We start from the raw sequence: 21,950 nt of genomic DNA, 5'->3' as shown, positions 1-21,950 counted from the left end.
TTATTTTTAAATATTCAGTCACTTAAAAAATCTCCTTCGGTTTTGAAGGCAAAATTTTTATAGTAAAATTTTTTAAATTTTAATTATAATTTTTCAGCTAATTTATTTAGATTTTATCATCTCAATATTTTTAAAAATTATTTGCAACGAGCTAAGGAAAATGTAAGAACACTTGAGTAGCATAATTTGAATATGTTCACTTTTTCAGTTAGTAAATAATAGGGAAAAATATAAAAAAGCCTCTCAAACTACTAACCGTTTTCTATTTAACTTCTTAATGTTCCAAAAGTGATAAAGTAGCCCCCCAAACTACCAAACTATTGCATTTTGGCCACTCTGTTAGTCAAAACCGTAAGTTTGGACGGAAACTGCAAAACAATGTCGTTTTATTATGAGTAAGTTACTACAATGCCCTTTTATGAAGAAAAAAAAAAAATGGAAAAAATATAAAAAGGCTTCCCAAACTACCAGTCGTTTTCATTTTAGCCCCCTAATGTTCAGAAAGTAATAAAGTAGCCCCCCAACAAAATGACGTCATTTTTCAGTTTTCGTCCAAACTGACGGTTTTGACTAACGAAATGGCCAAAATGCAATAGTTTGGTAGTTTTGGGGGTTACTTTATCACTTTTGAAACATTAGGGGGCTAAATCAAAAACGGCTAATAGTTTGGATGGCTTTTTTATATTTTTCCCTAAATAATAATATAAAGAGTTGAAGAACTTGGCAAAGGTGCAATCCTCTACTATACGTAGCATACTGCAAAGTGCAATTCTCTCAATAATGATTGATGATTTGTAATGAACAGCCAACAATTTGCCACATCAACAATTCATGCTATAGAATCTGTTTAAGTCCGTGAATGAAACTTAACTGTAGAGACTAAATTATTTTTCTGACATACTTTAAGGACCTTTGAGTTTATTTTGATATCACGGAAAGCTAATTGCAAATTAGGTAAACCACAAAAATTGAATTTGCATTTTTCCCAAAAGTTTATAGGTATTTATGAATTAATCAATTAATTCAGGAAAATGTTAAGACTTTCAATTATTTTACAACTCTTTTACAGCTTTTGACATGTTAGCCTCCTATCACTTGTTTAAAATAAAAAAATCACTTCCAATTGTACCAGAATATGCATTTCCTTCAACTTTCACTCAATAACCCATTTTCGATCTTTTTATTTCATGTCATTTGTGTCAAGAAAGATCTCTTAAATTTAGTTTAAACATGCATAATTGTTCGGTTGTTCCTTCAATTTTCAAGCTGCCTTGACTACTTAGGTCATGAGTAAATAGTAAAAAAGGACAAAAATTTTTCTCAAACTAGTTTGAAGGAAATATCATCCAACCCATACAAAATAATGTCAAGAGTCTATAAACATTTAAAAGACACATTAAATTTAATCTAAGTTAGTAAACTATTATTAATGAGATTAAGAATTTAATGTATATTTTAAATGTTTATAGACACTTGGCACTATTTTACATGGGTTGGCAGATATTTTCTCCATACTGGTTTGGAGAAAAATTTTGTCCTAGTAGAAAAAGCATTTCTCCACAGTTTCTTTTCATTTTTGTGTGGTAATGATCATTCACTTTCATATAAAATAAAATAAAAATTAAAAAATAAAATCTAAACTCATGACTTATCATTCTCCTGTCTCTGAATTTAGGTTAATTTACAGAAATCAGTGTCTTTCAATTTCTATGACTACATCTAGCTAAGTAATTGCAAATATTAACAGAACTGTATTTTCACCATCTCAAAACCCCTCTCCAAGCAAGAAAAGAAAAAGGGGGGCGGGGGGAGAAGGGGGAACCAAAATTTTACAGCCTTGTCATCCCAAAAGATTTTTTTGATGCATATCTTTTATGGCCTTGGGCTTCTCTGCTTCTTCTCTGGGCTTCTTTGGCTCTATTCACAAAGTTCAAATATCTGGTTCTGCTCACAACAAAGTGAATATGAGCATTTTCTAGAATGTGAACCTCTGTGCAGCTTAATCATATCATTTTAAGCAAATACTTGAATAAAATGTTCAGGTGCTTCAAATCACAAAGGATTAAAATATACATGTCATGAAATAATTTTACTCTCTTGATCACATTCTAAGGCAAAACAAGCAAATTGAATGGTTCCTCTCTCAGCGTACATGAATTAACATGAGAAGGAACCTTCAATACCTGATAGCAGGCAATCCATAAGGGTGAATCGCTTTGTTGTAAAGATATTACGAAAATAACAAGTAGGAAAATATGCAGTCTAAATGATAAAGATCATAACACTGGTATTTCAAACAACAATTTATGCTGTGAATATATTTAAAAACCATAGGTTAACAAGAAAAGAACCTCTGTTACCAAAAAGTAGACGAGAAATACCACTTCGAACAATAATTTAAACAATATTCATCAAAGCATCAACATACTGGACAGACATTGAAATAGAAACTGAAATTATGCAAAAACCAAAAGAAGTAGTAGTTGAATTACTGAGATTACTTTTTAATGGAACTGATGAGAATTGTGGGACATGCCTGAGAGGAAAGTATGCTTAGAGACCACAACACAGCCTCTATACTTTCAATGTCCTGACCATGTTCCCAAAATTAAAGTTAATTTTTCAAATCATTAAGAAAATGCTAAAGAGTTTATTTATATTCATAAGTTTTTTTACTTACCGAGAAATTTCCTGAGATTCATATTAGTATTTGCGCTATCAGCACAGGGTATCGGTGTATGATTGAATCCATCAATTCCCTAAAAACAAATACATACCATATGACATGTCAACCTAATACATCATGTAATATTTATTTATGTATTATTTTTTCAAGTAGGAATTTATATTTGTACCTAACTACTATGTAAACATTATTTGGTGCTTGAATAGACGAGGGTAAATGTACTTTTATCAAATTGTCTCTAAATTATCACAACAATCACATAAAAAAACACAGAAAAAAACTTATTAGAAGAGTAAAATGGTGTAAGTTTACTGGTAAAAATTCAATGGATTGGGCATAATTCGTAATTTCATTGCTACCTGCCAATGACATGTGAGCTTGATCACCAAGAGTAGCACTCGAACTTTTTGTTGCAATATCTTTCACTTGCTTTTTCATTTCTTCTATTGCCCTCGCTACCAAAGCATATGTATCTTCTGTGTCGGCTGCTTCAGTAGCTAATCTCACCAGCCTGGTACACAATCTTCTATATCTTTGTGTCACATTCAAATTAATATCCTCTTCCACATTCCTTATCTTACCATCTAACAAGCATTCACTCTTCGCATCTCTTGTCCATCTTTTCAAAATGTACATATCAGGAATCGTCTTTATATCAAGCAAGTCAAAAACTTTCAGAGCATGGCAACACAAAATCCCAAATGTTTCGAACTTCTTGCAACTACATGAGATTATCTTATTCTTTTGGTCGCAAAGTACTTTATACTCTCTCTCTTCATTAAGAAGTACAACAATATATTCATGCATTAGCTGACTCTCATTGCGATATTTTATTACCGCTGCTGATGCATAATCATACTCATCTTGAAATATTTTAAATATCACAGGTGTATATGTTTGTGCTGCCTGCTTCAACACGGGGGAATTTTTCAAGCTCAATGTAGGCAATTTTTGCCTAGCATTAAATTCAGTCTTCAATTCCTTATGTCGCTTTTGCTCTACCACTCTCTCAAAATGTTCAAAAAATCGGACCACATCCAAATCTGATTTTAGGTACGCTTTCAAGTCCCCACTCAAGCTTTCATTGAGTTGAGTACTTCCCACTCCCAAAGTAAATGCCCTCTTCACATGACACTTGGCCCATTTTGTCTTCAATTTGTATATACCATCCAACCAACTAAGATGCTCACCGTTATACGTTTGAATCATTTTGTCCCAAGCATTTTCAAATTCAGTTTCATCCTCATACTCAAACATACAATCTTTGAAGTCTCGAAGAAAAAAGGAACCATCCTTCATCAAATTCCCTACATGCTTGATAACATTTTGCAGTATGTGCCAAGTACATAATCCATGCCATGTGCCCGGCATCACCTCAGTTAACGCCTTCTCTATTGCAACATCTTCATTTGTGAAGATCGATCGAGGCTTTTTACCCTCGTGCGCTCCTAAGAAACTTTCAAAAAGCCATTTATATGACTCTACCGTTTCATCATATAGAAGTGCAGCCCCAAAAATCACTACCCCCCTATGGTGATTAAAACCGGTAAACACAACTAGGGGTCTCAAATCTTTATTAGTGCCATATGTAGTGTCAAAAGTCAGAACATCACCAAAATAGAAATAGTCGGTGATCATTTTAGCATCAACCCAAAAAATATTAGTTATTTGTTCTTCACTATCTAATTGTATTGCATATTTGAAGGATGGATCTTTAGTCAATTGTTCTTGAAAGTACTTCAATAACCAACCAGCTTCACCATATATCAATTTTCTCTGCCGTTTTGTTCGAAGAGTGTTTGTTTGATCAAGATCAATGCATCTCCCGCCAGTCTCTCTACTCATCGACGCATGGCTTGCCTTAGGAGGGGTGACTCTAGAAGCACATGCCAAATTAATTGCAAAGGCTTGTACTTCAGGTATTTGTTGATGCGACTTCATCATATAAGGAGTTTCTGAAAGATGAAGAAAATGATTATGTTCTGCTACAAAATCATAAACCTTGTACTTCTCAGTCTCTCGTACTAATGAAACAAACATCCGTACAAAACAATTAGTCCTTGTTTCATCTCGATGACGACAGTTAAGATCCCGCTTGTCTAGTCTTCGAGCACCTTCTTTAGAACAAACAAATCCTCTTGTTGTTACTTTTCCATCTCTCTTACTTTTATTTATAAATTTCTTCCTCACACCAAAACCCATTTGCTTTCCATAATTTTCCCAATGCTTCCATGCATCCTCTAGGGTATTAAATTCCATACCAACTTGAGGGGTCCAATCTGTTTGGGTATTCATATTTTGAGAGGAATCGCCCATAACGCAACGATATGCCTTCTTTTTTGGTGTAAATGTATATTTCTGTTGATAACAAACATTAAATGAAAAACAATATATGTCTAAATAATATTACATAATAATTAGAAGAAAAAAAAAAGTGATAACCATATTGACATGTAACCGTTGAAAGAACAATTATCTATCCTTAGCAATAAAAACATATGGGACCACTATCCATAACAACAATCACACCATATTGGGCACAAACAATAAAAAGATAGATTTTAAATAACTATTTGCACCCACTAAGAAACACTATCAAATTATAAAAAAATAAAAATAAAAATCCTTTATGTACAAGGATAAATAACTAATTGCCCAGGCTACTTCCCTGAGCAGCCAAGCCACCCACTTTACGCTGACCCGGAAAGAAAAAAGCCACCTACATTAATGTTTCAGTGGGTTCAGACAGTTTATAAGTTGCAGATTAATGATATTCATGTGAATTCAGCTTAGCCAGCATTAAGTGAAGTGGAATGTAGCACACGCAGCAGAATAACAATCATCGGCCACCCGGCCATAATTTTGAGTAATTTCTCAGCAAATCAAGTTTAATTTTTGTCTCCTTCACTTATTCATTAAGGAAGGGCCATATGAAAATGAATGCAGAGTTCAAGGGCATGTTCTGTTGTACGTCCTCCAAAAACAATTCTCAAAAACCTCCACTGTTTTTCTATTGCATTCCGTTCGAAAACCTGTTTAGGAAGTTGTGATTAACAAACTGTTTTCGGTGTAAAGGAAGGAAAAAAAAAAATTTATTTATTTGAAAGCATGATTAAAGGTCAACAGTTTAGCTTATTCAAGTGTATACCCAAAAAAGCACCGACTTTCATCAGAAAATAAAAATAAAAAAGGGAGAAGAGCAATGATAATAGAAGCAAAAATCATAAAAATCGTAATTATGAAATTACAAGCAAGGAGATTTCTGTGATATTACAAAAATCATAAAAATGGAGAAGTTTTGTACCAGGAAGGCGAAAGCTGAAGAAACCCTAAGCAAAAATCCGGCGGGTATTCTGCCGTGGAGGGAGGGGGAAGCTGCTCTGTTTCTTGTTGTGTCACAGTAGAGAATGTGAAAGGTGTTCTTTTAGGGCTTCCTTCACGATTGTGGTAATGGTAATTATCCGTTGCTCTATTATCATTATTCATTAACTAGAATAATACCTATTTTTATTTAATTTATGCTAAAATTATTCTTCTTTTCTCTTTTTATTTATTTTTAATTCTTGATAAATATTATATATTATTGTTCCATCCTAGTTGATAAATTTCTGGGAAGAGATTACATGTACCCATAAGCAATAAAATATTTTGTATGAAATCTTCTAATTTAAGACAAGCTTTGTTAAAATATTAATTAAATTCATTAGTTTATATAAACTTATGCTTTAAGGATAAATTTACCCACATTTCATTAAATTTTCAACACACCATTTTAGTTAAATTTTAGCGTGTTAAACTCCATAGCTTGAACTTTTGGAGTAAACAGTAATTGAACAAATCAATCCAATTAAGAATCATTTATAATTTTTTATGAGTAATTCTATTTAGTATATTCTTTTTTTGAACAGTCTATTTAGTATATTCCATCACACAAATAAATAATGTAACAATAAATGTCAGCTCTTAAATTATTGGTTTTTTTTTTTTTTTTCTTTTCACAAATTCTGACACAGTTACTATTTTTTATTACCACATCATCCATACAAAAGCTGACGCATATATATATTTTGACATGTCCACACAAGGGAAGGAAAAGAGAGGATTCGAACTAATAACTTCCGCTTCAAGAGGCGTAGTTCATAGCCAATTGAGTTATCCTTTGGGGACCCGTACAAAAGTCTATTAAATAGCATTACTCGTCTTTTAAATATGCATAATCATTCCTTCAATTTTCAAGCTACCATATGAGTGAATTGTAGATGAGCATTTCTCCAAATTTATTATTCACTTTTGCGTGGTAATAAATTAATAATCATGGACTTTTATATTGAAGAACCTAAACTCACTACCTATCATTTCAGTCTGAATTTTTGGTACCATGTCTTTTTTACCTTTAAAATTATTTTTTCAACCATATTTTAAAATTTGAAATCATTTGGGTCCAATTATGATCGTATGAAGAAACAATGAGTTCAACATATCATTTCCTGCATATAACAAGAAAATTTGTAATTACAAATAAATCATAAATTTAAATAAATTAATGCCATTCAATTTCTCTGACTACAAGTGGCTAAGTAATTGCAAAAATTGACAAATGAACTGTATTTTCACCATCTCAAAATTCCCCTTCCAAGCCAAAAATAAAAAAATAAAAAAATAAAAAAAAGGGAAAAAAAATCCCAAATTTTACAACCTCGCCATCCCACTCTACCAGTACATGGGTATTATATCTCATTGGGAGAATCACATTTCAACTCCTCAACCGGATGCAAATTGTTATAATATACTAATGAGTAATGAGGAAGAACACCTGCCTCCATAATTTCATGCAAAAAGGCCAGCAACTGCATTAATGCTAACAAATTCATTCACTGCAGGAGGCCATGAGAAAAAATGGTTGTAGGCAACAGCTCAAATATAATCAACTGGAGCGGCGCTTTGATCTTCTCCATTTTCCAAGAAGTTTCAACATGTTGTCAGTGACATCAGGCAGGGAGTTATCGGCGCTTTGATCTCCTCCGTTTTCCAAGAAGTTTCAACATGTTGTCAGTGACATCGGGCGGAGAGTTATCGTCTTCGTCCCTTCTGTTGTCAGAAGTGTGAGTCAACCAGGCCAATGCCTCTATAGCAGCATCCCTCTCTGCAAGCTGCTTGTTTTTCTTGGGTTTCCCTACGAATTGCATTCCCTTGAACTCCACCAGAGCCCTAAACTCGTTTGTCTTAAGGTGCTTGGTTTTGTATTTAGGAGGAGAGTGCCCTGCTCTCATCAACAGTGTTTGTAGCAAGCTCTTGGGGTTTGTTCCATCTTTTGTGAACCTGCTGTCATTGGACTCCTTAGGCTTCTTGCTTTCACGGCCAAATACAAATCTCCCTTCACATTGGTCCCCTGACACAAGCTCTTGTACCGCAAGCATAAGGTACTTCCCCTCCTTATGCATGTCAAGGCTAGGATCTTCAAGCTGCATCATAACAAGGGCATATTAGGTAGATTACGTGTAGGGCAGGAAGCAATATAGCAAAATCCAACATAACAAAAACTCTGGTTTCCTAACCTTCTTCTGTACAAGCCTATCAAGTTCTTCCTTGAGCTTCGAGTAACATTCTGCCAAATTAGGATCCATGAAAAAGTCGACATACCCTTGTAACATTTTCAAATGCCCAGCCTGGAAAAAAGGGAAATCACTAATAATAAAATCCCAGACTCAAATTCCTTTGACAGAACGAAAGGTATTATAGATATGTCAACAGGTGAATTACCTGTACACCTTTGCTGAGAGCACCACCAAAAAGGATCAGTATTGAATCAGACACGCCAGTGGAATCGCGTATGAAAACTGTATTCACCTTCACTTTTTCACCAAAGACTAGCCAAGGATAAGAAATTGTCTGGTAACGAGCATTGACAGAATTCTGAAGCAGAACCATTGCAAACATCAAATAATTGCTTGATACCATAGAATTTTTAGCACAATAAGATAACTATTCTATCCAAACAACTGAATTAGCAGAAATGTATATTTAAGAAAGAAAAAAAATTTGTTTTTTTTAAAAGATTTTTTTTTCGTCACTATATATTTAGAGCTTTCGCTACCCAACAATTACTCACTAGGCAATCAAAACCCGTAATGTGTGTAGATAGATATTGGAGAATATCCTTGAATTCCCACGTGCATTGAAAATCCAGAGAAGTTTTAGAGAGAAATATTGCAAAAAGCAGGGGATCTCTCACAGCATGTACGCGTACATGTGCGCATGCAGGTGCATATGCACGCATGCTTGTAAATGCATGCATGCCTGTGTCTACATCAGAGTATATATGTTTGCAAATGGATATAAGTAAATAAAGGAATGAAATCTACACAAGATTACAATAAATTGGTGCTGTAACAGTGAATGACAAAAGGCCATTCTAGTACCAACACAATCGTTTAAATTGATAGTCTTAATCAAATTCTACGTAAAGGCATTTTTATTATATGCACCGACACAAAACCAAAAGGATGCATGTGAACCTAGCATATGCAGCAATATAAATATATGGAGGCAAATTATTCCGATGTACTTACACAAATGGTCAGGCTACAGTTGCAGAAATATACACCCTTGAGAGAGATTTTCTTGTTTATCATTTTTGTAAAGGAGGCAAAAATTAAGCAAAAGGGATTGTAGAATCCAAAAATCTGAGCAATAATAGTAACAAATACGTACAGTTTTATAACAAACTCAATTAAATATTGTCATTACAAATCAAGACTACACATGTACTGTCTTCATACTATGTGCATTGTAAATTGTAATTTCTAATCAAGAACCAATACATATCAGCAACGCCCACGTATTGTATCATCCAGTGTGTTTCATACTGTGTGTTGTGGAATCGTGCCAACCATGGCAAGCAGCTTCATGCTGCTGTTCACATTTTGTTAGTGTCAAAACTGGCGTCTAGCTAAATTAGATGTATATCAGTAGTTCTTTATAGGGATATAATTTCATCATTGTAGTTGGACCAGATTTTAAAGCAACTAAGCATATCAATTCAAAGTTCACCTAAACTCAGCTACATTTTATATCCTAAAAACTGTTAAATCACTATTTATCCCAATAGTATAAGCTGATAGGAAGGGATAATTGATGATTTAACATAATATCAAAGCCTCTTCCTGCGGGCTCCAACTTTCTCTTCCAATTTTTCTAGTCTTCTTCACGGACGTGACTCCTCCGGAGTTCCTAACGGCCTGTTTGTCCACTACTCTTCTTGGATCTTAGCCTTCTAGGCGTTATATCACACTGTGCAGCACATGTATGGGAAGCTTAGAAGCCGATCTACCCAACCCCACCGAAATCAGACCAAACCAACTTGTAAAGCGGCACGCTGCCTAAAGTTTATGTCCATCATCCCATGCGCCCTCACACACTTTCACAAGCCTCGTACAGTCCCTTCCATTCGTTCACTCGCTTCAAGCGCCAGCATGCGCCTTCGTTGATGTTCACGCGCCTTCCATGTTCGTACACGCGCAGATCAGATCCGGTTTGACGGATCTCATAACCAACCCAAGTAGGTCAGCCATGCGCATCATGCACAAATCCGGCCCAAGTGGGCCCAGCTCAAGTCGGATCCAATAACCACCCAAGTATGCTCCTACACGCACAGGATGTAGCCGGGTCAGCCGACCTGTCAACCGCCCAAGTGGGCCAGCTCACATGCTTCCCGTGTATTGGATCCGGGTCACCCTAACCAGCAACCGCCCAAGAGGGGTCTTTGTGTTGTGAATTTAATCATTTAATTTATATTCTAACATTCTCCCTTACGTGTGGGTCAAACTCTTCCTTACTAAGTGAGGTCCAACACGCGCAATATTTAATTGAAATGGCAGATGAATAACAAATACGGAATTCGAACTCAGAATCTCTGTTCCGATACAATATAGAAATTTGTGGGGAAATATAAAAATGGGAATTATAACGGAGGCAAGAAAGAGAAAAGAACACAAGGAATTTATAGGTGGTTCGGTGTTAGACAACTACGTCCACTACTATGAATGACTCCTAGGGCTCCATTATATTCACATTAACTTAATTGTTTACAATACAAAGGTCCCTAGGGTAGGTGAGTAAATACAAGTATGGTAATCAAATCTCCAAGGTTTGATTTCAATCAACCATTAAATAGAGAATATTTTCGTATCAACCTAATAAAAAATATATGTATTTTCCATATATTCTAACCAAAAAAATAATTTTGTTTTGGTAAGGCTCTGACATTTTTACACTTACCGCATAGAGTAAAACCTGGCCATCATCCATCGTTTTGAAAGACATGGACGTCTCTCTGTGCTGCACATAGAGTAAGAAAACAGTAAATGTCAACTACTATACTAATGACTTTAAAATTAAAAATTGAAAGTACATTTCCAAGTAGATACCTTACCACTACAGATGCTATGCCAGGGAAGAGGCCAGAACATATAATTGCACGAACCAATGACTGGTTGTGACTTAGTCTGTTGTTATTGCTTGCATCTGCATCCACCAAGCCAGAATCTCTCAAAATGAAGCTAAACTGCTTCCGAAGAGAATGGATAGCCTGAAGTGTTTGGGCAGAGAGGAAATTCCTCCAGCAATACTCGTATGCAGATCCTTCTCTTTCTGCATCTTTCCATCCTTCATACGCACGAACCAGAGCCATATGATCACTGTAATCTTTTGCAGAAAATCTAGACTTTGCTGTCCCTGCTAACTGAATCAGAGAGGTAGAGCAACAATCAGTTAATATGTTTTCTCCACAATCAAAATGTGTCATGACAATGGATACATCAAAGTAATAATTCATGAACATTGAGAAAATTCAAGGAGTAAAGCTTTCACTAGCATTGTAATCATCTAGGACAATATGAACAGGACACTTAAGGACAGTAGAGTGGCATGTTTCAATTGATTCCAGTATGAAATAGATAAAATATGTAATGTGAAGCTCATAGGAACTTTCAGACCAGATGAAAAAAAATTCTCTGAACAACCAGGGGAAAAAGAAAAAAAATTAAATTATTATCTATGAAATTTATGACTTCAAAATAATGTGGCTAATATTTTTCATGCCTAAAGTTGATTGGTAAGGCTAACTGGACTCAATGGGCTTGCTTGGCATAAAAGAGTACAAACTTGTACAAATTATCACTCAGTTAGTAATAAGGAGTAAACATTTCTTCCATTCTTTCAGGAGGTTCTGCTCATAAATGCACTGATTAAGAGTTCCAACTGGGAATTAGAGGAGTTGAGTGAGCAGGTAAAGAAGCCCCAACTATACGAGTCAAATGACACAAATGAATAGTAAGTTGAGCTCAAATTTCAAGCATAATCAGCTAAATGGCAAGTTTCCTACCAAATAAAAAGAAGAGGACCAATTTGAGATTATAATAGCATGTAAAGATATTCTTTTCAACTAACAGACTCATATACTTATAGAATATTAGTTAAATAATTAAATTCATCTCTTCCGATTAGCTTAAGCCTTGGGACAAGTGTGGTTTAACATGGTATTATAATAGAGGTCCTGAGTTTGACCCATGTCTTTGTCATTCACCTCCCATTTCAATTAAATGCTTCGCGTGTTAGACCTTACCTATTTAGGGAGAGTTCAAGCCCATACAAGAGGGGCAATGTTAAAATTAAAAGATTAAATTCATTACTTCCTATCAGCTTAAGCTTTTAGGACAAGTAGTGGTTTAACATAAACTTCCTCCTGCTTGACCTACTTTGTTTTTTTTTGATAAGTTTATATATTAAAAGCGCAGAGGGGCGCAACCCAAGTACACAGGGAGTATACAAGAGACCTCCCTTGTTCAAAAGCATAGCCTTGTATTTTTGGAGGAAGCGGGGACACACCCAGCAATATGACAGGTTGGTTCCAATGTAACTATCTAATTTACAAAAGGAAATGACAAGAAAACAATGAGAACATTTCAATATGCATCATCCTGTCAGAAACAGAGAAAGGAAATAGGGAGGCACAGAGTCTTCTTGGAAACAGTTCACAGCAGGGTCCTCTGTTTAGTACAACAGGCAAACGATAAAAGGGAAGGATATAATATTTTTCTTGGAGATCCCTTCATCCATTATCGCATTAAGAGTATCTCTGCCAAAAACCCAAACAGGTTTCATTGCAGGCCAGAGAGGTGGCAGGAAAATACAATTCCACTGAAATGCTGAAAGGTTTTTCTACTGATGAGTCATACAACTATCTGATGCAACCTGATGCTGGATTTTCACGACATATTTTTAACAGAAATCAATAAGAGTGCGATGCACCCTAGGAAGGAAAAGGAGTTCAAATTTCAAGATTAATGAAACTGGGCAATCAAGGTGTTGAGGTATATCCCATTGTCATTCCTTGACAACCCATTTCAACTTTTTCAAGAAACTTCCGCATGTATTCGTTCAATTCGCATTTCTTCGAAACTCATCTACATAATTTGATCTATTTTTAGTTTATAAGGTATCAAGAAGATAATCACTCTGGTAACAGAATTGTCATCAATACATACCTTTCCAATTCAGTGATTCATAGAATAGCTTCCAACTTCTTATTCCCTCCATATGTGCATTTGGTACTTTCTTTTTTTCCATTTTAATCCTTTGGGGTTTCTTAGAATAAACATATTTTCGTTTTTGATATTGTAATTTTATAAAATTGATTGGTATTTTTTCCTTTATGCTTATTTTCATTTTAAAACTCCTATGGGAATAAATATTTTAACATGTTTTAATTTATATGGATTAAATTAAAATTAAGTTTCTTATGTTTTATGTTTTTTTTTTTGTGATTTACTCTGGTTTTTACGTATTTTTTAATGTGCTTAAATTAAAATTATGGGTCTTATGTTTTAACTCATTCTAGGTTTTCTTCTTGCTGTTTTCTTTTTTCTTTACACTTATTTCCATTTTAAATTACACATATGGGACTTTTTTAACATATTTTAATTTATATGGATTAAAATTAAAATTATGGTTCGTATGAGAGTATATTTTTATGTGATTTATATATTCATATAATCTTATGTGTAATTGTGTCACTATGTTTAGCAATATACTGTTGTATAACCTTTAGTGTGTTTTTTCGCGCATTTGCGCGGGTTATGAGCTAGGTTTTTTTAACAGCCCAGTGCACTCCGTCATATAATACTGCTTTTACAGGTCTATGCTTATAGTTATAGAGGTACAAATATCAAGATTACCGGTCTATGTTTATAGTTATAGAGGTACGCATATCAAGAATTTGCAGAGACCAAGAACAAATTTTGATGCACCAACAGATAATATGTTGAACTTCACTTACATCCTTTTTGTCTTGGGGCAAAAGGAAAGGATCCCTGACACTAAGCCCAGATACTATAGTAAGAACAGGATCAAAGCAACGAAAGATAGCACCCATGATTAGCATTTTCCCAAGCTTTGGATCCACTGGAAGAATGGACAGAAACTTTCCTGCTCAGATATTTTAAAAAAAAAGAAAAGAAAAAAGGAGTGAGATAAATCAAGTAACCACAACAACAATAATAGTATATATCAGAAAAACATTTAAGTAAAAAGCTTCTCAAACAAGAGTCAAAAGACTAACCAAGATTTGTCAGATTTTCGTTCTCATCTAGTGACCCAATCTTTTTCAGAAAATCAATGGCGTTTTGTACCTGTCAACCCAAAGTTGTAGTCAATTTGTTCAGTTGACTCAAAGGTTAAAGATAAAATAAGTCTGCCAAATGTACATCATTTAACATTATTAGTTTAGGAAATGGAAAACCAACAAGCTCATACGATACATGACTGAACAGGAAACTTTTATATTAAAAAAATTCTCCAGTAACTCAATGGGCATTTGGCAAGCACAAAGCTTCACTTGTTCATTCCACGCTGATTCTACTAGCAGTATCCACTCCACTCACCCCTTCCGTTTGGATGACCAAGCCAATATTTAAAGTTGGACAAAAAGTCAACTTCAGTACACTGTTACCATTAACTTTCAAAATTCCCTCCCTTGAATTCCAAACCTTATGCCAATACTAACATAGCACATTGGAAAAGAGATCTGTAATAGTGGGGTTGAGTCTCTTCATTTCTCATAGTAGACCCACTACATGACAGAAATTCTTCAACCCCCGAAAATGGGCCAACATTTGATCCTCAAAGCCCTCGCAGGACAGCCCCACTACATGATAAAAAGTCTTCACCCTTTCAAACTCCCAATCAGAAGACACTGACTGAGGCCCTTCCTGCTCTCCAATCACTGCAATTCGATTGACTACTAATGTGTCATTATCCTTCCCTCCTTGTCAGGCACAACCACCACTGCCAGAGAAGAGATCTCTCCTCCAATCAAATAATTTTTCTGTATCTCCCGAATTCTGACCCTCTAATCACCCTTCACCCAACTCAGATACCAAAGGAACCATTACAGAGCCAGAGACCCAATGATCATACACTCTCCATCACCTTCGCTACTCACTGACATCCCATTTATAACCGAATCATACACCCAGTCTTTCTTAACAACGAACGTCTTTCTGCTAAACTAACGAACAACCTGGAAAGAAGCCCTCTTTCATACACCCACTCCTCTGCACCCTAAACTTCGCTAATTCATCCCTTTACCCTTCTTTGGTAGATCGTTATAGTCTTTTTTTCTTGAAAGTACAATTTAGGCCTACAGCTACATATTATGTCTGCATGTATGCTAAAATGACAGAAAATTGCTTTTGATGCTTTAATCTTTTCATAGTGAGCACATCCGCTACATTCATCATTTTTCTTTCAATTACAACATACTGACACTAATGCTCCACAAATGAGCTAGCTAGCATTTCAAAAAACAAGGGGATCAAATCCTCTCAAGGTCAAAATGCGGATGAATTGCCATCAACAATGCCACCACACATGTTTTATGTTGAGGAAAGCAAAACTCACAATACTAAAACATCAAAAAGTAAAGCAGGCAATGAATAAGTCCATGCAAAACAGAGTTCTAAAATAGGCCTTCCTTCTGGACTACTACATGGCACAATTCAAAAACAAATAATATCATTGGCAATCCCAAAAACAAACAAAAATATAAAAATAAAATAAAATGGAAGTGTTCAACCAAAGAATTGATAAAGAGAAATGCTTGGAGTCAATATTTTTCCCATCTCATCTTACAAGTCAACCATTAGATTTGTAGACTTATGTAGACCCTACAAATTTAATGATTAATCTATTGAATTTGTAAGAGAATATGAGAAAAATATTGGCAAATTATTGACACTACACATTTCTCATTGATAAATTATGTTAATTTCTTAATTGCTTGCACTCTCATTAAAATCAACTGCCTCATATTTCACTGAAACATAACATCCAGCATTTTCCATAAATTAGTTTCATCAATGGGGTAAAAGATAAAACAAATATAAGGAACATAACATTCATATTAATAATATGACAAATCGGGAGAAATTCATGAGCCAAATATTTGATGATATGGGCCAAACAGCAGTCAAAACATCAGAAAGATGGGAACGGGCTTTAGCCAGAGATTTCAAAACAGCAGCAGCACATACATAACACCACAGGAACTATTGAAGAAGCATAGAGCAAAGCACACCTAAACCACAAGCTTAAAACTCACTCAACAAAAGAAAGAGATTCCTGACATTGAAACTGGGATTCAGGAAGTTCCATTTCCCATTTAAATGACAAGGAGGGGATTCAAGTGCATATTAGAAAAAGAGCATCGTTTTCAAGAATTTTTTTTTTTTTTTTTAATAAGTAATGTTGCATATCAAAGCGCAAAAAGGGCGTAACCCTAGTACACAGAAAGTATACATGAGCAAACCCGAAAAACACAAGAAAAACAAGAGGCCCAACAAACACCCCAAAGCGACACCCACAAACCAAAAGCCCTCAAAACCCACACGGAGCGCAACACAAGAGCCTTGCGCTTTTGGGTTAAACACTCAAAAGAAAGATATTAGTAAGAGAGCACAGGAGATTCAAATGAACAATTTTACTTACAGCCAGTGATTCTGGTGGCTGCAGAGCAGAAGACAAGAAATTTCCTATACTTCCAACCTGCAAACTTTTAATTTGCAAGCAGAGAGAGTTCAAAGGAGTTCTCAAAAGTTCAGGAAGTTGATATTCGGAGAAAGCTTCATACACACATTTGGGGTAAAGGTGGTAACATTCTCCTGGCTGCACACGACCAGCCCTACCCCTTCTCTGCAATCAATTACAACCCAATGAAATATCAGGAGCCATTTGCAACAGATAAAGCAAGAATACGTGCCAAAGAACAATATGCAAAGTGCTATCATGGTGTCCACCTCATAATGCGAACACTTCAAACCAGTCTAATGCTTGTTGTAAATACATAGGCAAGCATGAATTAGTACAGGTCTGCAGGTCATACAAGTCCACAAGTGAACCCAGATGTAATCCCATGCAAGTAAACACTGCCTCCTACTCATAAACAAAAATGTTCACACACATGCACCAATAGGGGAACAATCATATCCAGAAAAGGAAAGAAATAATAATTGAATCAGAGCAGATTCCAACTATGGTTCATGGCATGCGTTTTATCACTGCAAATGCAAGGGCAAACCAAATTCGAGTAAGTTTGTACAAACAACTTACTTGCCGTGCAGATGCTTGTGATATCCAAGAAGGTAGAAGACAAGGTGTATTATTCAAAGCATCATAAGTAGTCTCTTTTGCCTTTCCACAATCAACCACAAAAACTATATCATTGATTGTAATGCTTGCCTCTGCCATATTTGTAGCAAGAACTATTTTACGGACATTTGGTGGTGGATTCTCAAATATAAGTTTCTGCAGAAAATGACAAGGGACAGCAGAGAGTAATATGATCTGAAATCAGCAACCTCACAGTGAAATGAAAATCAAGTTATAAAGGTACATTATAAATTATATGTTTTCAGAACTCGTGATGGTACTAAAGCACAAGGAACTCTTGCAAGCAGCAAGCATTAGTTGCAGAGTCAGAAGTTTTGAAGTGCTATTTTTTCACTGCTTAAAACCTTCATAAATTACAACTTTAGCTGTCAGACATAACAATAGGTGAGTACATCCTAGCAAAGCATGCAACAATTAGGATGCACCACTTATGAAATAACATCAGTACCTCAACCAGATTACCAAGAAAACAAAGAAAGCCACTTTTTGCAGAAAGCATAAATACATAAACCAATCTTCTGAGGAATATTTTTAGCCACAATCCACTACCAACAAATATCCTAGAACAAGTAATATCTAACAGATACATGCATAAAATCAATTCTATAATCCTATAAACAACTACAAAAGTACGCCATTGAACCCAGTAGTGTCAAACCACAGTATTGTAATCAAATGCATTTCTGTACAAACAGGATCACATGAGAAAGGAGATGTCCCCACCAAGCACCTCAGTGTATCAAGTAATTATTTAAAATTTTACACCTTCCAGTAAAGGAGCCTATTTTTGAGATAGTCAAAACCGGTTATAAAACAGAACGAACTCAATTTCGTTTTCAAATCCTATTAAACATTAAAAAACACATCCAATTTGAAAAGGAAAAGCCCATTCAAACAGTGCGAGCCCATCCCATTTTCAGAGATGCAGCACGGGCTTCCGCTAAGGTGGATAAGGGTATGAATTTGAAGTAGGCCCAGATCTTTTTAAAACAAGCCCAAATCCATGTCAGATGCAGTCTTCGCCCAACTTAAACCCATGACGAAACGGGTGAGAAAGTCACAGTTTGCGGGGTCGTCTTCTTTGAGCAAAGGCCCAGGTTCGAAAGTGGTTTAGACGGTTATGTGCTCTGCTCAGTCAAGCAGTGTGTCAGTGGCACCACCGGCATTCATCGTTGGCACGAGAGTTGCCCAAAATCTTTCAAAGGACTTTGTGGGAGTCATTGCTCGCTAGAGATTTTCCATTCAAGGAGAAGCGCCCAGTTGCACTTTCGCAACACTTGCCTCTTCCCTCTCCATCAGACACGACCAGCAATGAGGTAGTGTTAGTTCCTCTTAGCATTGGGCTCCCAGATATCGATGTTGGTGACAAAGCATGCAACTCAAGAGAGTTGCCATGCTTGTATCAGCAAGTCAGGCCTAGCAATGGTAATGTGTTTGATCTTGTTTGTATGAGAAATGCCGTGATGAGGACTAAGCTATCTATTGCAATGTTAGAGAAGTTCCAGGCCTCCAGTATGGGCCCGTAGGAGTCAAGCTGCTCCTAGTTCTGAATGGCCGTTGGTTGTCCGTTGGGGTAATTGGATTCCTCTGCCTAATTTTTCTCCTGCTCCTTCACCTTCCTCCCATGAGGAGGTTCAGGGGAGAGTATGAGTACCGATAAGGGGAAAGTTGTATCCTATGAGATGAACGGGATTGTTAGGAGTGTTATGGATAGGAGCGTTTTTGTTGTTGGTGTAACACTGCCCTACCTAGATTGGAAGTTTTCTCTAGAGTGGAACCCATCCCACTGAGTTCTTGCCCCCGTCCCTGATGGAGACATCTGCAGGGGCAAAGTCTTCAGCTTGGGTTTTCTAGGAAAGTGAGGGAAATTAGGCATTTTGTAGGGGTATCGTGTGAGGGTTTCAAAGTGGAATTTATGGCCTTGCTAACTGCCATCGAAGTGGGCCATTCTCGGAAAGAATTGGGCTCTAGTTCCAAGCTAGGCAATAAAGAAAATAGTGAATTAAAAAGGTCGTCCTGCTCCATCAACTACGATTCGAAATGTGGTAGTTCTAGTAGAGGCAGAGCAAAGGAGAGGGTTATTCTTGGTTTTTATGATGGCTAAGGTATTATCTTGGAATGTGAGAGGGTTAAATGAAGTTGGCAAACCCCTTAGAGCAAGGAATCCAAAATAAGAGCTCATTTCCAATAATATTGTACAGAGCTTGTGGGGATGTCAATATGGTGTTCTCAAAATCTATAGGGGCCTCTGGTGGAATCTTGATTATGTGGGATAGAAGGGTGATGAAGAAAGTTGAAGAGTGTGTGTGGGAGTTTACTACAGCTTGCTCCTCTTGAAATGTTGAAGATGGCTTCTCTTGGGCTTTTGCGAGTGTCTATGGGCCTAATTCTGATTATGATAGGAGGGTCTTATGGGAGGAATTGGCTAGCTTGATTAGTTAATAAAACTCGCCATGGTGCATTGGGGGTGACTTCAATATCATTTTTTTTCTTAGGGAAAAATTGGGTGAAGCCCCTTTTTGTCCTGCTATGATGGAGCTTTCAAGCTTTTTTTAATAAGTAAATCAATTTCATTTAAAAGCGTAGAGGGGCACAACGCTGATATACAAGAAGTATGCAAAAGAAACCCTTAATCATAAGAAAAAGACGGACACAAGTTTTAAAAAAACTACAAAACTAGAAAATAGCAAGCTCTGATGTGTGGATATCTATTTATATAAAGCGTTGAACATAATCCTTCATAGCTCTATAAATGACATCTCCACGTCTTCTAAGAAGTTTTATTTTTTAATAGGGCCTTATAGATATTCCCCTTGTAGGAGGAAATGTTACGTGGTCTAATAACTGGGACACCCCCTCTTGGTCTACAATTGATAGATTTTTTGTCTCTTTGAAATGGATGGCACATTTTCCTGATTTGTTTTAGAAGAGGTTACCAAGACTTTGCTCATACCATTTTCCCATTCTCCTCGATTGTGTAAGCATTTAGAGTGGTAGAAGATATTTCGAGTTCAAGAATATATGGTTAAAGGCCCTGAAGGTTTTGTAAATAGAGTGAAATAGTGGTGGTCTTCCATCATTTTCAAGGTTCCCTGAGCTTCACTTTGGCACACAAACTTCAGCCTTCGAAAGTTGATTTAAGAGTATGGAACGAGCAGGTGTTTGGCAATGTGGAGAACCAAAAAAAGAATCTCTTGGAGGAGTTAAGTGTGCTTGATGGTTTGGAGGAAGAATGAGCGTTATGTGATGACGAGAGGCCAAGGAAATACAGTTATTAGTGATTTGGAGAGGGTAACCTTGTTGGAGGAGATGGGGTGGAGGCAAAAGTCAAGGGCACTTTGGCCAAGAGAAGGGAACAAATGCACAAATTGTTTCCATCGAGGGGTTAACTTGAATAGAAACAACGCCATCGAGATGTAGTTGGTAAATGGATCGGTTTTCTCTGATCATCCTGAAACCAAGAAACACATTATGCTTTTCTATAATAGATTGTTTACTGAACATTTTAGTTGATGACCCAAGCTTGATGGCCTCGTTGTTGACTCCATTGATGAGGAGGAGGCCATTTGGTTAGAGAGACCAGGTGTGCTTTGCAAACTGGATATTGAGATGGCCTACGATCATGTCAATTGGGAGTTCCTATTGTACTTGCTGAGGAGGCGTGGTTTTGGGGTGAAATTGGTGTAACTGGATAACACTTTGTATTTCTTCAGTGCACTTTTCTGGTTTGGTGAATGATTCTGCTTCCAGTTTCTTCAATAGCTCCAATGGTTTGAGATAGGGAGATCCTTTGTCTCCTCTGCTCTTTTTCATTGTAATGGAGGCTCTTAGCAAAATGATATTTACTACTGTAGATGGGACCTTTCTTTCAGGCTTTTCTAAGGGGTCTAGGAACTTTGGTATGTTTCACATCTCCCATCTTCTATTTGCATATGACACCTTGATATTTGCGAGGCTAATCCATAACACATTTGTTATCGGCGTACCTTATTCATATGCTTTGAGTTGTATCCGGTTTGAAAATTAATATGGCCAAGTCAACTTTGGCTGAGTAAGCAATGTCAATAATGGTGATGGGTTCGCCAGTATACAGGGTTATGGGGTGTCTTCTTTGCCTTTGAAGTATCTTGGCCTTTCACTAGGAGCTCTTTTTAAGGCAAATCGATATGGGATGGTGTTACTGAGAAGATTGAGCATTGTTTGGCGGATTGGAAAAAGATGTACTTGTCTAAGGGTGGAAGGATTACCTTAATCAAGAATATTCTCTCTAGTCTACCTACATATTTTATGTCTCTCTTTCCCCTTCCTGCTGGTGTTATCCATGGCATAAAGAAGCAACAACGAGACTCCTCATGGGGGCTAAGTGATGAGTTCAAATTTCACTTGGTTAGTTGGTGTCCAAGATTTATTCCCCGGTTTTTTTTGGGAGATTTAGGGTCTGAAACTTGATTTTGTTCAACCATACTCTTTTGGGGTAGTGGCTTTGACACTATGTCCATGAGAGAGAGGCCTTATAGAAAGTCATAGTGGACACTAGCAG

At 36.4% G+C, this 21,950-nt stretch overlaps 2 protein-coding genes across 6 annotated transcripts in view; both read right to left on the bottom strand.

Annotated features, from left to right (window-relative positions):
• Nucleotides 1–1,629: 1,629 nt before the first annotated feature.
• LOC132168031 (protein FAR1-RELATED SEQUENCE 5) lies at nt 1,630–6,121 on the bottom strand. Of its 4 annotated transcripts, none has more exons than XR_009438749.2 (5): nt 5,991–6,121; nt 3,046–5,044; nt 2,681–2,759; nt 2,502–2,590; nt 1,630–1,944 (listed from the first exon to the last, which is right to left on the bottom strand). XR_009438749.2 is itself a non-coding variant. In XM_059579098.2 (3 exons), the coding sequence occupies exons 2-3, from the start codon at nt 5,000–5,002 to the stop codon at nt 1,931–1,933; spliced, it is 1,971 nt and encodes a 656-aa protein (XP_059435081.2). In that variant the 5' UTR covers nt 5,003–5,044; nt 5,991–6,121; the 3' UTR covers nt 1,630–1,930. The 4 variants fall into 4 exon arrangements, 1 of the variants encoding a protein (XP_059435081.2); XR_015911417.1 differs by having other exon boundaries at nt 2,537–2,590; XR_009438750.2 differs by lacking the exon at nt 2,502–2,590.
• Nucleotides 6,122–7,210: 1,089 nt separating this feature from the next.
• The window catches only part of ABO6 (DEA(D/H)-box RNA helicase family protein), a 36,070-nt gene continuing 21,330 nt past the window's right edge, over nt 7,211–21,950 (bottom strand). The window contains exons 11-19 of one of the 2 annotated variants that reach the window (XM_059594275.2): nt 17,351–17,545; nt 16,730–16,933; nt 14,304–14,373; nt 14,022–14,170; nt 11,118–11,426; nt 10,964–11,023; nt 8,447–8,599; nt 8,242–8,352; nt 7,211–8,148 (exon numbers count right to left, since the gene is read on the bottom strand). In XM_059594275.2, coding sequence (XP_059450258.1) covers nt 7,687–8,148; nt 8,242–8,352; nt 8,447–8,599; nt 10,964–11,023; nt 11,118–11,426; nt 14,022–14,170; nt 14,304–14,373; nt 16,730–16,933; nt 17,351–17,545 — 1,713 coding nt within the window. In that variant the 3' untranslated portion in view covers nt 7,211–7,686. Of the gene's footprint in view, nt 8,149–8,241; nt 8,353–8,446; nt 8,600–10,963; nt 11,024–11,112; nt 11,427–14,021; nt 14,171–14,303; nt 14,374–16,729; nt 16,934–17,350; nt 17,546–21,950 lie in introns of those variants that run through there. The other variant, XM_059594285.2, reaches the window with a different exon arrangement.

The sequence above is a fragment of the Corylus avellana genome, chromosome 2 (assembly GCF_965113065.1).
Source record: "Corylus avellana chromosome 2, dhCorAvel1.hap1.2, whole genome shotgun sequence".
In the NCBI taxonomy this organism is placed as follows: Eukaryota; Viridiplantae; Streptophyta; class Magnoliopsida; order Fagales; family Betulaceae; genus Corylus; species Corylus avellana.
Note: the sequence above shows the minus strand (reverse complement) of the source record. Positions and strands in the feature narration are given on the sequence as shown.